Source organism: Strigops habroptila, chromosome 5 (genome assembly GCF_004027225.2).
Source record: "Strigops habroptila isolate Jane chromosome 5, bStrHab1.2.pri, whole genome shotgun sequence".
NCBI lineage: Eukaryota > Metazoa > Chordata > Aves > Psittaciformes > Psittacidae > Strigops > Strigops habroptila.
In genome coordinates, this window is record NC_044281.2 from 38,613,730 (window position 1) to 38,628,896 (window position 15,167).

Below are 15,167 nucleotides of genomic sequence, written 5' to 3' on the forward strand. Positions count from 1 at the left end.
ACCCTAAAAATACGCAGAACTGATTCAGTTCAGTATATTTTTAAGTTTTTTGCCTCATCTCAGTGTTAGAGAATTTCTGCATAGTGCGGTCTCATACTGTATTTCATCTGCCACAGTCAAAGACCAAACACTAGATGGCCCTTTCATCTAATGCAGTCGTGTGCACTGACACCACGCGTTAATAAGATGGATAGCCATATTTTCTGGTGCTATATAAGTATGTAGTATTTGCTTGACTTAAATTAGTCAGGAGAGTTAACATTATCAGTTCGTTTTGAACAGCTAACTAGAGAATGAAGAGCAGCCTGGGGAAACAACATAGCAAAGAATTATGCAGAAAGTTTTCATTTATTAAATCTGTAATTTTCCAAAGCATCTTTATAAAACAACTGGAAGATCTGACAAACACTTGTTGAGCTGAAGTGCACAGACCTTTAAAACCAGCAGGTTTACTACAAAAGACATGTGTGAGTAGCAAAATGATAAGATCTCCAACTTGGAAACCACAAGAATCAGCATTGAAGACTCTCAAAGGTGGGATTGCATTGTTTTACCATCAGCTGCACCAATACCCATTAGGTAGGCTCGGAAGAAAGGTGCTTCAACACAAACTTAATAAACACACTGGAAGCCTTAACATCACACTGCTTCCCTACTGTAACAAAACTTTTAGTCAAGAATCTGTTTTATCTTAACCGAAGAGCACCCAAAGGATTTTGAACAATAGCACCAGAACGCTTTGCCTTTCTTGTTCACATGATACGTTCTGGATCATACCTCACGGTCACAGCAAGTTGATGCACACGCACTCCAAAACTGTAGCCCAGGAAAGCTCTGAAATTCTCCCAAATCCACGTGTTCCCATACAAAATGATACCTAATATTTCAGCCTACACAGTTCTTTATTTCTTTCCTTTCTTGGCTGCAGTCTTCTTTCCTCCTTTTTTAACATTATTCGCATATTTTGCTTCCAGTTGGGCCAAAAAGTCATCCATTTCCTTTTTTCGATCTTTATTTCTGCTCTGGGGGAGGAAAAAAGAAAACAAAACAAAAGAACTCTTTTACAAAAGTTTTTACTAGTTCCCAACACAGATTATTCTGAAGTTAGATGGCTACATAAAATCTTGGAATATATTAAACAGAGAATGCAAGCTACAGAAAGTACAGTACCATCAAGCAAAAGCCTACCTGAATTCTCTAGGCTCTGTACCTAACTTCCTGAGGTATCAAGACAGAGGTAGAGTAGCTGTAAAAATTCACAACATAAGGCTAGGAAAAGTAAAGCAATTTCTAGTTTAGACCCCAAGCCCTATTACAATTTGAGGAATGATTTAGCATAAACATTCTAGGAAGGCCACTGGACGATAAAAAAGAAGAAAATGTCCCAAAACGCAGAATATAAACAGTTTCTTTCCTCCATCCCTGAGACACAACAGCAAAATAGTGAGACCTATCAACTCCTACATCCTTGTGGAATCCATCAGAAAGAATCATTAACACTCCCTGTGCAACTGCCTAAGCCTAGAATTTGAATATTCTGTTTGTGTATGCAATAATAATACTAGAATAAGTGTTAATTTTTAAAAAAACGCAGGTAATAAAATCCATACCATACTCTGATTATTAACTGAAGTATGAAGATAGCTAACATCAAGGTCAGGTTTTAACCTCAGGAACTCAAAACAGCTGCAAGGATCCAAAATACAAAGATGCTCAGGGAAAACACGATTTTAAGCCAGTAATATAATTATGTTCAACAGATACAAAAAAGCCTTACTTGAATCAGTGCTTTCAAGTCATCTTCTCCACCAAGGCCAAGCTCTTCTTTAGTCTTTTCTGCCTCTCTAGCTTCTTTTTCTGCCTAAAATAGCAAAGTAGTTTTTTTAAAAGTATTTTGCATGTTTTTGACAAAGTCTTACAGGGGTTATCAAACATTATTTTTTTGCATCTCCATACAAGTAGCTGCAAGGAAACACACAGTTTCCAAGTTTGACCACAGATGAGAAATCAAGTCAAAGAAAGCCCATTCTGGTTCCACAATTTAGTTGAGCAAGACAGTTTTTTGCTGTTTCACAAGGCTGAATGTGATGTCTTGTGATTATCCGCACCCCTGCTTCCCCCACCCAGTTTATTTGTCTTAGCAGCTACTATATTTTCTTTAACTGGTTACTGTGACGTGTATATAACGTATTCTACAAATACCCAGGTAGCAGAAGAGGTCCATTTAGTCCTGAACATTATTGCACACTTGCCTAAAAGTAAGCATAATACACTTCCCACCATGTACACTTCTTAACTCTGGGAACTCATGGCTTTGTAAATAAATGCAGGGACATGCTAAACTGTAATAAGCCATTGTGTATAATAATGAAATAAAAGTAATGTATCAGCCTATTACAACTCAAAAACCTTTCACAACAGTTTGCGAGAGGGCACGGAGAACACAGGTGAACAAATGTGGAAGTCAAAGATACTGCGCAATATCTGTAACCCAGCGATCCTGTGGCAAACATTTGTCTCAGGAGCAGTTTCATTTATTTCTACCAAGGGAGATTAAAAGCGTATAATAAATAATGCTTTCTCTTCGGTCCCTGACAGATATAACCTACCCGCCTTTTTCTTGCAATCATTTTCTGCTTAGACTCTTTTACGAAACCTTTGTAGGACGGGACTTCTCCAGAGGCAATGGCTTTTTCGATGATTTTCCGTATCCTTGGTTCATCTGTATAGTTCACACACAACACTGACTCCATTATTCTGTCCATGTCACCCTCAAAATCCGTGTACGCTGCTTTAATATCGGCTAGCTCTTCTTCTGAGTCTTTATACCTCTTTTCGAAGTCTTCAATATCTTTTACAGTAATCTGAAGCAAAGAGGTGACACTTGCTGCGTTACAGGATGTATTCGCCAGAAGTTTATGAGGCCACCAACCGCCCCTCCCCAGTCTTCCAGTTTTACAGAGCTCGTAGGGCAGCAGCGGGCTTCCCCTTCCCGCGAGGTCTGCCATCCCGCCGGGGCGAGCCCTGGGGGGCCCCGGCCCGCTCTCACCTTCTTAAAGAGCAGCCGCCAGTACTCCTGCCAGTCCCGCTCGCCGCGCAGCGCCTCGCCCTCCTCGTCCACCGTGCCCTGCTCATCGTACACGGCGCGCTGCTCCGCATCGCTCAGGACGGCATACGCCTTGCTCAGGATCTGCGGGGACACGGGGGGCGGCCGGGCTGTCAGTCGGTTAGTCAGGGACCCCCGCAAGCGCCGCCCGCCCTTCCTCCCTCTCTCCCTCTCTCTCTCCCTCCCTCCCACGCTCACCTGGAACCGCCGCGTCGCCTCCTCCTTAGCATCGGGCTCGGCGCGGTCGGGATGGACGCGGAGCGAGGCGCGGTAGTAGCCGCGGCGGATCTCCTCGGACGAGGCCTCCCGGCGGACGCCCAGGACGCGGTAGAGGTCGGGGGAGCCGAAGGCGGCCTCACACTGCTCCAGCAACCCCATCCCGCCAACAACGCCGCGCCGCCCTCCTGCCGCCACAAGACCGCCAACCGCCGCCGCGCCGCGCCCGCTCCCGCGAGAGCTGGGCGAGGCGGGGACGCGCATGCGCGGGGCGGGTGGGTCCGTGAGGGGAGGAGGTGTGGGGCCGGGCGGGGGCACCCGAGTGCAGCGGGAAAAAGGGGAGGCAAGGGAATCGTGTTTGTCTTTCCACTTACCAGCGTTGCGGGCTCTTGCGGCCCATTCCGGGTGGATGAAATCCACTAACTACTGAAAAAGCTTGCCTGCCCTCTAAAAACACAGATTCGACAAAGTACCCGCGAGACTTTCGCTAAGATAGACACCTCAGGAGAAAAAGAAAATAACCAAACCCCAGCAGCTCTTGAAAATTCCTGTTTATTACATCAAAAATCCATGTTCCAACCGTTCACACATTTTCTGTTCCTTCCAGGCTGTCCCAGATGTGACGACAGGAAGGCAAAAGTGTTTGCGCATATTCAAACAAAACCATGGAATAAAAGCCCAATAAAGATATGTTTATACAAAACTCATCTGGTCTTTAATTAAATGCAACGCAAATGGCATACACAGGCTGACAGGTACAAAAAGACAGATGCGTGAAATAAAAGTTAGTATTTTACATTTCTTGCACCTTCGGCTGAAATGTGGAACATTTCACTACCATTACCATGGAGGGAATATAACACAGCAGCATTAACTCGGACTTCAGCTCTTATTTACAGAACTTAGATGGTAACATTGTAGAATGTTGTTGCTTTCATAAAAAAATATAAAAGCTATAGCTGTTATCTACCATTGCTGGAGAGCTCTGCTGACGCCAGTGGGTATCACTATTCACAGCTTGATTAACCAGTTGTTGTTAGACAGTTCAGGCTACGCCTGCAATGATTATTTCAGTCAGTTCTGAGGGACACTGAATCCTCTCTTACCTGATCACCTTTTCTCCTTCTCCAATGGGCCCTTCATGGGTTTTCCAAATTTCAGTGCTAATGCTGACTGCAGCATTAACACAGCACGATGAAGACATGACAACCAAAGGGGATTAAGATATAAAAATTCCCGACCATTTTATTCTTCTGATTTTTTCAACTTCAATTTCACCTTTTTTTCACGTGAGGAAGCTTTGACTGGTTCAGCTTTCTTTGCAGTTTCAGCAGTTTTCTTTTTTGGCTTCCGCTTTTTGAAACGGACCAGGTCTTCACGTCCAAGTTGAACCATTTTTGCTTCCCATGGCTTCATTTCATTCTCATACCGAATCTTATCATCTTCAGCAAGCTGCTGGTATGGCTAGAAAAAAATGAGGTATCGACAGTTACAGAAGAGGCTTGGTCTGGATAACTGCCACGTCACATCCTGCCCTTTGATGCAAAGGTGACTTGGAACATGACCTGTGCGGTATGAATGCGTATCCCAGGCATTCACGTTCGCCACCAGAAAATTATTAAAAAAAATCAAGTTTGTGCCAAAATACAAAACCTTATCACTGTATTATGGTTATGTCAATAGATGGCGGTTCCTGAAGAGGACGTTTATTCAGTATTGCTACAAACAGCTAAGGCTTTTAATTTAAGAACTAGTTTGAGAGAGTAGAGGTGGCTTATGTAAGGAACAGGAATAGGTATTTCTGCAGAACTATTTCAAATTATTTTTCTACAGGAACAACATGAACCTAGCGTATGTTCTAAGTACACAATCAAAGCAATGCGGAAGAAGGGCAGTCACGAGCAAGGACACTAAGGTACAGAATACTTGAAAATCTGGAGGGTTAGCCTACATTTTAGTATAGTACCCCTGTGATTTACCCATCCGCAGGTTCATATTTCAATACACTGAGAAAGCTGGCAGAAAACTATCCCAATGCAATCAAATAAAAAGAGTTAACAAAATACCATGTGCACATCACTTGTATATTTCTGTTGCTTTTACCTGTCAAATTCTTTCCACAAGCAGTGAATTACTATGCTGGCATTAAAAAAAAATATATTATTAGAAAAAAAAAATCAAATTGTTGCAAATTAATTCCACCTTCCTCCCTAGATGCCACTCAGCATCCCTGTCCAGACATACAGAACTTCCATCCTATCCAACTGACTCACATTTCATCAACCCTGTAAAGAAAGGGTCATTAATGGTATAAAAGTAATGACAACATTTTTCAAGATGCATTAGCAAGATCTGAGAATTTTCTCCAGTATTATGTTTTGAGGAACCAAGTTCAAGATTTTGTACGAATGTACTAATTTTGACTCAAGTCTGTCATTTTCAGATTACATCAGAGCCTCACCGAAATCCACTGACATACCTGCTTTTGGGAACTTGACAGTTTGTACCATGTATCATATAAATGCTTCATCTTTGCCTACAGGATATAGAAGATGCAATGTATTAGGATTATTCTACCAGCAGGTTGACCACACAGGGTTACAGATGCCACAGTGGAAGCCAAGTACAAACCAATGTAAAAAAGCACAAAGTCACACAGGCTTAATACCCCACCCACCCAACGTAGGGAAATAATAAACTATACTGTTCAACAAGTTGCTGGGCCTCATCTGAGCCACGTTTACAGACAATATAGGCATGAAAGAGTTTAAGTCATTTAGCCTGCTGTGAAAGCAGGCAGACACAGCAGCTGAGCTGATTTGTAGCAACATGACTACATCCCACCCTGTGTTATCAGCTTCATTTAGAACAACCCCTAACTTAAGCCAAGCCCCCACAGGTATTAACCATGTTTACAGGCAACTCTGTACCACTTCAGTAGTATTTGGCCACAGGTGTGTCAAACTGCGCCTCAGCTGACTGGACATGCCTGCCTTGTACATAGAAAACCCAGGAACAAGCTATTTCCACCACTCTGATTTAGTGACTAACTGCATATGGTAACAAATGTATTGGGCATACCAAGTGCTGTAATCCGCCAGCATAACTTCAATCACCCCAAAGCACAGTTTAGTGCAGAACTTGTGAGTTTGCTGAGGAACTCTTCCATGTTCTGTAATACCAACTGCACTACAGGAGGTACAATAACCACTACAGAAATGGTAGCAGGCCATCACAACCATTTGAAAAAATAATGTATTTCTACACCAAAACAAAGGGAAGTAGAATTCTCTCCTTACAGGATGAACAGATACTCTATAACACTAAAGTGCAAAAAACTGCGCTAATATTGCTACAGCAGTTTATACAGGACATGCCACCAGCAGTATAGCCAGATCTTTGCAGCCTAAAAAAAATATAACCTAAACAAAGCAAAATCCAGATAATGAACTACTGAACAGTTTTGTTGAAAATGACAGAATCTAAAACAGATTTTCTGGATAGAGTAGATCTATTTTAAAGAACAATCTTTCTTGGCTTACCGTAGGTGAAATTCCCTCACTTGCTTTAAATTTTTCGGACACAAAAATGTTAAAGGCATTTCGAGGTTTTTTAGGTTTTCCAAGCACAGTCAATTCCTTTAAAAACAAAAAGAAAAGTTATTCAATCTGCCAAGCATGAATTTTTCCAAAACTAAGCTTACCATTTATCTTCATATTTTATAAAAAATCAGGCTCAAATTCAGGTTTTGGTGGCTTATTCCATAAACTGGACTGTATGTCAAGATGCTTTCACCACTTGTCAAGACTAATGCTAAACTAAATTAAGAAAAGCTAACAACTTAAACTTTCACAATCCATTATTGGAGAGGCATGGATTTGACAGACGGACCGCTTGGTGGATAAGGAATTGGCTGGATGATTGTACTCAAAGAGTTGTGGTCAACAGCTCCATGTCCAAGTGGAGACCGGTGACGAGTGGCATTCCTCAGGGGTCAATATTGGGATGTTCAGCATCTTTGTCAGCGACAAAGATCAAGTGCGCCCTCAGCAAGTTTGCTGATGACACCAAGCTGTGTGGTGCAGTCGACATGCTGGAGGTAAGGGATACCATCTGAAGGGACACAGACAGGCTTAAGAAGTGGGCCCATGTGAACCTCAAAGTTCAACAGAGTGAAGTGCAAGGTCCTGCACATGGGTCGGGTCAATCCCAAGCACAAATACAGGCTGGGCAGAGACTGGATTGAGAGCAGCCCTGAGGAGAAGGACTTTGGGGGTGTTGGCTGAGGAGAAGCTCAATGTGACCCAGTAATGCGTGACTGCGGCCCGGAAAGCCAACCGTGTGCTAGGTGGCACCAAAAGAAGTGTGACCAGCAGGCTGAGGGAGGTGAGAGTGCTCTACCCTGGTCTCACGAGGCCCCACCTGCAGCACTGCATTCAGCTGTGGGCCCCAAAACATAAGAAGGACACGGACCTGCTGGAGCAAGTCCAGAGGAGGGCCATGAAGATGATCAACGGGCTAGAGCACCTCTCATATGGAGACAGGCTGAGAGTTGGGCTTGTTCAGCCTGGAGAAGACTCCGGGGAGAACTTCTAGCAGCTTCCTGTACTTCAAAGGGGTCTGTGTGAAAACTGGAGAGGGACTTTTTACAAGGGCCATTAGGGATAGGACATGGCTTTCAACTGAAAAAGCATAGATTTAGATCAGACATAAGGAAGAAGTCCTTTACCGTGAGGTTGGTGAAACACTGGAACAGGTTGTCCAGAGAAGTTGTGGCTGCCCCATCCCTGGAAGTGTTCAAGACCAGGCTGGATGCGGCTGGGCTTTGAGCAACCTGCTCTACTGGAGGGTGTCTCTGCCCATGGCTGCTTGGAACTGGATTATCTTTAAGGTCCCTTCCAACCCAAACCAGCCTATGATAAAGGACACCTAACAGATGCGCTTCCATGCAGCCCTAATTCAACACATCAACAGCTACACATATAGCAAAGTGTAAAACAAATCCAAAGAAAGTAAGGGAAAAAGACTATTTCAATAGCTACTACGTGTAGCATGCCCCACTGAAATGACAGATACAAGGCCTTTCTGAGAAGCTGTTTCTGGATGCCTTTCCAACCAAGGAAAGTATTGCTGGTTCAAATGTCTTTTATTACTTATAATTTCTCTGGGAGATTTAGGAATACGAAGAAAAAATCACAGAGAAGCTACCTCTAAGCACAAAGATATGTGATAGTTCTGGTCTTCAAACAGAAGAGAGCTACTAAAATAACTACTAACACCAGCAGTCCACAGGGTTGTGGGTGGTTTTTTTTGTTTGGTTGGTTTTGGTGTGGTTTTTTGTTTGTTTGTTTTGGTTTTGGGTTTGTTTGTTTATTTTGGGGCAGAGTGGGTTTGTGGTGGGGGTTGGGTTTTTTTAATTCTGAATTGCTTTTATATTTCTAAGCATTTCAACTCTGCTCTGTGTACTAGACAAACAGACTCTAGGTTCCTTTCGAGAAAATAAACCTGAACTTCAAAATACTTACTCTTTTTAACTTGAGTGATCTTCTTTTTGCTAGTAGTTTACTCCTTTCTTCTTTCAAAGCTGCAGCCTGGGCTGGAGTTAGCTGTGCTTTATATGCAGCCACCTCTTTTCCATATCTTTGCCAGTCTGTCTTGGTAGCTTCCTCATAAACCTTCAACGCAAACAATCACCAGCCTTAAACAGATGCTTTCAGTCAGGGAAGCACGTGACCATTAAACAAGCTAACACTTTTAACCTACTAGTAAAAATATTACAGGCTACCCTGGAACATAAGATTTTTAAAGTAAAGTAGCAATTTCAGATCTGTTTGAGTAGCAGAATTGATTCAGAAGAACTCAGATTCGAAACCTTGGCTCCTCCCATTAATCATCTTAGTTGATCTGGTAAGACTGGACAAATCTTCAGAGGCAGCTGAAAGCAGTAACAATCTTCCATACAAGGGGGAAAAGCTGAAGCTTGGTTGAAATGATTACTCTTAATGTGTGTATACTCATTGCAGCACCTAAGTGCTCCAGTCACCAAACACATTGCTACACTGGCCAGTACCAGCTACAGAAGCATCACAAAATCATGGCCTTGGTACCAGGGCACCGAAAACAGCTGAGCCAGGCTACCAAGCATCCAGGTAGACCTGAAAAATCACCATCCTGTTCTCCATTTCAGACATACAAATGGGAAGGCATACTTTATGCCACGGCATGTGGCGCAAGAAGTCCAGAAGGGATATAAGAGCACTTCAATTCTACTGAACAAACGTATCATTTCAGCTAGAAAAGTGCAGTTAGTTCCCAACTGAATCTAATTGCTAACTGCAATCAAGAAAGAACAATCATTACTTTGCTGGAAACGGCACTTATATTCAGAAATGATTAGCAGTTCATAGGTTTGTTTTGCATTATCCCTTGAAATTGCCACTCTTAAAGAAACTTCACTACTTATGACAAAAAGTTAACTAGATGAAACTTAAAGAAAGTTACCTGTAAGTTAGGTCTCAGGTTACTACCTAATCAGCAGGAAAAAAAAGTTGAGGTCCATCAGATTTAACTGAGGTTTCACCTAACTTATGCATATGAAAGCAGAACAACTTTCCAATACTTATGTTATTATACATGCAATGCACACACACACACAATTACCATTCAAAAAAAAAATGAGATGCTGGTTCATGGCCCTACAGCCACATAAAGCAAGAGCTACGTCATTTCTCTGGCAACAGATTAAAACCACTAAAACTAAAGTCATGTGTACAAGTGTCAAAGTATCTTCCTGTATTTGATTTAGACAGGAAGGTTTTAGCACCAGGACAGCTACAGGGGTGGCTTCTGTGGGAAGTTGCTAGAAGCTTCCCCGATGTCCAACAGGGCCAGTGCCGGTGGCTCCACGATGGACAAGGCTGAGCCCATTAGCAACGGTGGTAGCGCCTCTGGGATAACATGTTTAGGAAGGGGGGAGGGACCCCAGGCTGGAGCAGGGGAGGAGTGTGAGGAGTCCCCGTCCTGAGGAGGAAGGAGCAGCAGAGACAGTATGTGATGAACTGACCACAACCCCCATTCCCCATCCCTCTGCACTGCTGGGAGAAAGAGGTAGAGAAATTGGGAATAAAAAAGTTAAGTCCGGGAAGAAGGGAGGGGTGGAAGGAGGTGTTTTTAAGATTTAGTTTTATTTCTCATTATCCTACTCTGATTCAATTTGTAACGAATTGAACAAATTAAACAAATTTCCACCAGTTGAGTCTGTTTTGCCTGTGATGGTAATTGGTGACTGATCTCTCCCTGTCTTTGAGCACTTGGTTCTATTTTCTCTCCCCTGTCCAGTTGAGGAGGGGGAGTGATAAGAGTGGCTTTAGTGGGCACCTGGTGTGCACTTAGGGTCAACCCATCACACTTTGCCTGAGTACAGAGCTCCAAATTCTCTTCAGAATTGTTATGTCTGAACCTTTGTATACAAGTACTTTTTAATTGTTATTAAAAAAACCTAAACAAAAACCCCAACAAAAGAACCACCATGTGCACACACACAAAACAACAAAAAAAAGAAAACAACAAAAAAAAAAAAAAAGGAAAAAAAAGGAAGAAAAAAAAAGGGAAAAAAAATAATAAAAAAAAAAGGGAAAAAAAAAGAAGAAAAAAAAAGAAGAAAAAAAAAAGAAGAAAAAAAAAAAAAAGAGGACACCAAACCAAGTAAAACAACTATTATATACTCCATAGTCTTAGTACACCAGGCAAAGTTACAAACTCACCTGCTTCTGCGATGCTGGTAACTCCCTCCAAACACCTGCCAATTTTTTAACCAGCTCCTTGTTGTTCATTTCTGTACATTAAGATTAGAAAGCAAGAAAATAAAGACCGATATTCTGTCTTCTTCATTTTTTCCCCAAGGAAATACGTCGCCAGTATCTTCTTCCTGTACAAATACATTTTCCTACTTTCACAGAACTAACTTATTGTGGCAGCTAAAGGGAACTGTAATATTTGGGGGAGAAGGGGACAAGTCCCTGTTCTTGGTTCACTCTCAAAAGAAACAAGCAGTTTTAAACTGAAGCACCATTTCAAGACAGACAGACACCTATTACAACTCCACAACAGTTTCATTGGGTTTTTTTTAGTTTTGAGTTGGATCCTTTTCTATACAATGCAAGACAGTCTGAAGTTGGAGTGGGGACAGGGAAGAAATCAGAAGTAAAATTTCCAGTTTTCATTTTTTTTTGGCTGGATTCCTCAAAGGGAGTATCATGTAACCTTATCCACCTGATACAGTACATACGCTTGATCTTTATTAAAGTCCTTTAGTTACAATATTATTAAACAGTAGTTAAAGAAAAAGTAATTTCCTTCTCTCACAAACAAAATTACAGTGACTTAAAATCTGCTCTGGTTTTCAGGTGATTGCGTTTGACTCTGGCCCTTTGGTGAGGTTTCCTGCCAGACCTGAACTTGTGAAGGAGGAGAAAACAAAAAAAGTAAAAGGTGGTGGTGGTGGAGAAAGGAGGCTCTAAGCTTTTCTTTTCTTGAAAAATCCTTAACATGCTTTTCCTCTGCTTCACACTAAAAGAAAAAAAATAGATCTTCCTCTCTCCCACCTCAAATATAAAGTACAGCCATCTCAACAGTGGGAAAGCAGAACTATGCTCTTATCAGTAACCTGACTTCCAAAATTCTAGAAAAACAAGACAGATGGGAAGTTTTTAGTTCATTTATACCAATCGTAAAACCTCTGAAAATATGATACTTTGCCAATGCTAAAAGAAAACAGATAAATTATCAGGTTATTTTTGAACACTACCTCCACTGGAACAAGAAAGCCCCAAGATCTCAATCTGTATGTGAGATACAGTACATTTATTCGCAATTATTCAAATTTGGGAAACGGGGGAAACACCAGTGTGGCACATAACTACAGTAAGATCTGCAAGTTCAGTTCTTAACCTTTCAGACTGTTGAACTACCAAGCAAAACATGGTATCAAATGGTTTTCCCTACTTAAATTTACCTCATGACTTGCACAGTATGACCACAGTTCTTTAAGCATTTTTACATTCAACAGTGTTTTCCAAATCAGTGCTGCATTCCATTTTGCTTCCCTCTAGCAAGAAGAGTGACTGCATTGACTATAAATTAAGTTTTTGATAATAAATTAAACATATTAACAGAAACCATTTTCCTCTAAGTAAATTTACTTTTTCTCATACATACTGTTAGGCAATCCAATAGTTTTTAAATTACAAAGCATTAGAACAAAATCATACACAGCTTGTTATAGCAGTAACAGTGTACTTCAAATAAAAAGATTTTAAAGTAACTGAAAACCACAAATCACTGTTAACATGGATGGCCCAGGTGAGCTCTTTCTTCAAACATTTTTAAAGTTACACACAAATGTTCACTTTTTTGAGTTGCTAAGTATAGAAGACCAAGCTAATACATGTACAGGCAATAAGTGTGGCAATACAGTATTTACTTCTGGTATGCTACGGATAAAAAGATGGGTTTGGTCTCCTGAAACCTGGGTAATATGCTTTGGTTACTTCGTAGAATCACACAATAACCAGGTTGAAAGGACCACAAGGGAATTGAGATATTTAGGTCCCAAATGACCTCAGCAGAATTAGAAGTCAATTCTTATTGTTTTAGAGATGATCTAGAACATCCTGAGACAAACGTTACCTACAGCGTGAACTCAGCCACAGATAGTTTGCTGAAAATTGCTGTAGTCTACAGCACTGTGAAAGGGCTTAGCAAAAATCGAAGGAATACAAATTCCCAATAAGAGTGACATCTTGGATATTGGTACAGAAGCTGTCTTTTTCAATTTTCCACTAGTGCATTGTCTACAGAATGACTGAATGCAGAGACTGACTATGGGTATCATGCAATTTCATGTATGCTCAGGAAAGCTTTTGCATTATTTTAGAAATTGTTTTTGTACATGTCTTGTACTTTGTTACCCCTCTTAGCTAACATAAGGAAAGCGTTACAGAGTTGCTTCAGCTGAGAGAGAGAGAGGGTTGATAATCTGGGGCATGCAAGGTTGGATGGGGCTTTGAGCAATCTGGTCTGGTGGAGGGTGTCCCTGACCATGTCAGGGGGGTTGCAACTAGATGATCTTTAAGGTCCCTTCCAACCCAAACCATTCTATGATCTTACGTTCATCTGGTCCAACCTTTCCTGGCAAAGCATGAGCTAGACTACATGGCCTGGCACGTTGTCCAGCTGTAACTTAGAAGTGTCCAACACCGGGGAGATTACTGATTGTTCTCACTATTCACGACATTTATTTTTACAGATAAACAGTCTGTTCCCGTTTTCCTTGTAAATCACATTCTGGCGGGAAAACACTGCATACATCTGAACTGAGAGCAGCTTACAACAAAACCTCTGGCACGTTTAACATGCTAAGACTTTGCATTTCTAAACGCAAAACGAAGCCAATCGCGAGTCCTCTCGCGCCTTCAGACCTCATACCTGGATTTTTCTGCTTGAAAACCGGACGGTTTTCTACCAAGAAGCGGAAATAGGCCGACAGAGGTCGCTTCGGGCGCTCATCCGTGCTGATGCCCCTGGAGAAGGACTTCTCGGCCGAGCCGACGCCGCAGGCCCTGCACACAACGACACCGCCCGTTACCCCCACAACGCCCGGTAAGGCACGTTGCCCTCGCGGGAGGCCCGGCGCACGTGCGGGGGAGGCTCCCGCCCGCAGGGGCACCCCGGTTCCCGCTCCCGCCCCGCCCGCACCTGAGGAGCCGCTGCGCGCCGCTGACGACGGCCGCGGCCCGGCCCAGCAGCGACAGCGCCGCCGCCATGCCTCCGCCCGACACGCCTGCGCGCCCAGGGGTCGCGCGGCCGCCGCACGGCACCCTGGGACAGCGGTCCCGTGCGCGGCGCCCCTCGCGGCGAGGGGATGTGCCGTCGCCGCGGTGACGCGCGCGAGGGGCGGGGCCGGGGGTGGAGGGGCCGCACCAAGGTGACCGCGCCGCGGAGCCCGGCACCGGCCTCGTCCTACCCCCCCCCGCGCACAGTGCGGGTACGCGGGTTTGGTGCTGCGGCTCTTCCGCGTTGGGTACGTCCGGCCCCAGGGAGCGTACGCGGGCACAAAACGGCATAGAGTGATACGGGTGAGCTGTTGCCGTCTTAAGAGCCTGCGGGGGCGGGGGGGGTACCGGCGTGCCTGCACCGGGACACAGCGCAGGTTCGAGCTGCTGCGGAAAAAATGGATGCACGGAATATGCTGCTTCCCCCCCCCCCATCATTTCCCTGAAGGGGTAAGAAGACCATAAGAATCACAGACTGGGCTTCGTGCTTTTTAACCAGCATGTTTAAAAGACCAAAATTGATTTAGTATTTAAATAGGCTGCAGGGAGAATGCCCGACAGACTGGAGCTGGTCTTTGTTTTCTGATGATCCTCCTGGTCTCATACTGTGATGGAAAGTCACTCCTGCATGTATGACACGAGCAGAAAAAGTACCAGTTGAAGTACAACAAGTCAAAAGGGAGCAAGTATTCTGAGATGCAGTTCAAACTTCCAGTTTCCCACTGTTCAGTATAGATAATGCAAACGTTTAAATAACTTTTAGTACAACTGTATTGCTACTGATCTAGACAAAAATAAAAGCTCTGGGAACACCTGCTGAGGGCCAGTCTTCTACCGCTGTTTTAGCAGAAAGTACAAACAATGGCTTTGCCTCCCCTAGCACCATTGTGTTACTTTGAGTATAGTGAAGCACACATTAACAACAAAACCCCCCACATTTATTCAACTTAAAATATCCATGTTCACTTCAGCCTCTAAGCTTAAAAGAGCCATTCCACATCAAGCTTTTGTTC

The 15,167-nt window shown here is 43.2% G+C and overlaps 2 protein-coding genes across 3 annotated transcripts; both read right to left on the reverse strand.

The window, feature by feature from the left end:
• Positions 1-329: 329 nt before the first annotated feature.
• DNAJC9 (DnaJ heat shock protein family (Hsp40) member C9) lies at positions 330-3,583 on the reverse strand. The gene is made up of 5 exons (XM_030487740.1): positions 3,305-3,583; positions 3,050-3,190; positions 2,610-2,864; positions 1,778-1,861; positions 330-1,022 (listed from the first exon to the last, which is right to left on the reverse strand). Exons 1-5 carry the CDS (start codon positions 3,482-3,484, stop codon positions 903-905), a joined length of 780 nt encoding a protein of 259 aa, XP_030343600.1. The 5' UTR covers positions 3,485-3,583; the 3' UTR covers positions 330-902.
• A 275-nt stretch (positions 3,584-3,858) lies between these two features.
• TFAM (transcription factor A, mitochondrial) lies at positions 3,859-14,251 on the reverse strand. Of its 2 annotated transcripts, XM_030487743.1 has the most exons (7): positions 14,078-14,251; positions 13,808-13,941; positions 11,086-11,156; positions 8,848-8,997; positions 6,865-6,960; positions 5,802-5,858; positions 3,859-4,786 (listed from the first exon to the last, which is right to left on the reverse strand). In XM_030487743.1, the coding sequence occupies exons 1-7, from the start codon at positions 14,143-14,145 to the stop codon at positions 4,568-4,570; spliced, it is 795 nt and encodes a 264-aa protein (XP_030343603.1). In that variant the 5' UTR covers positions 14,146-14,251; the 3' UTR covers positions 3,859-4,567. The 2 variants fall into 2 exon arrangements, with proteins under 2 accessions (XP_030343603.1, XP_030343604.1); XM_030487744.2 differs by lacking the exon at positions 5,802-5,858 and having other exon boundaries at positions 14,078-14,181.
• Positions 14,252-15,167: the final 916 nt, after the last annotated feature.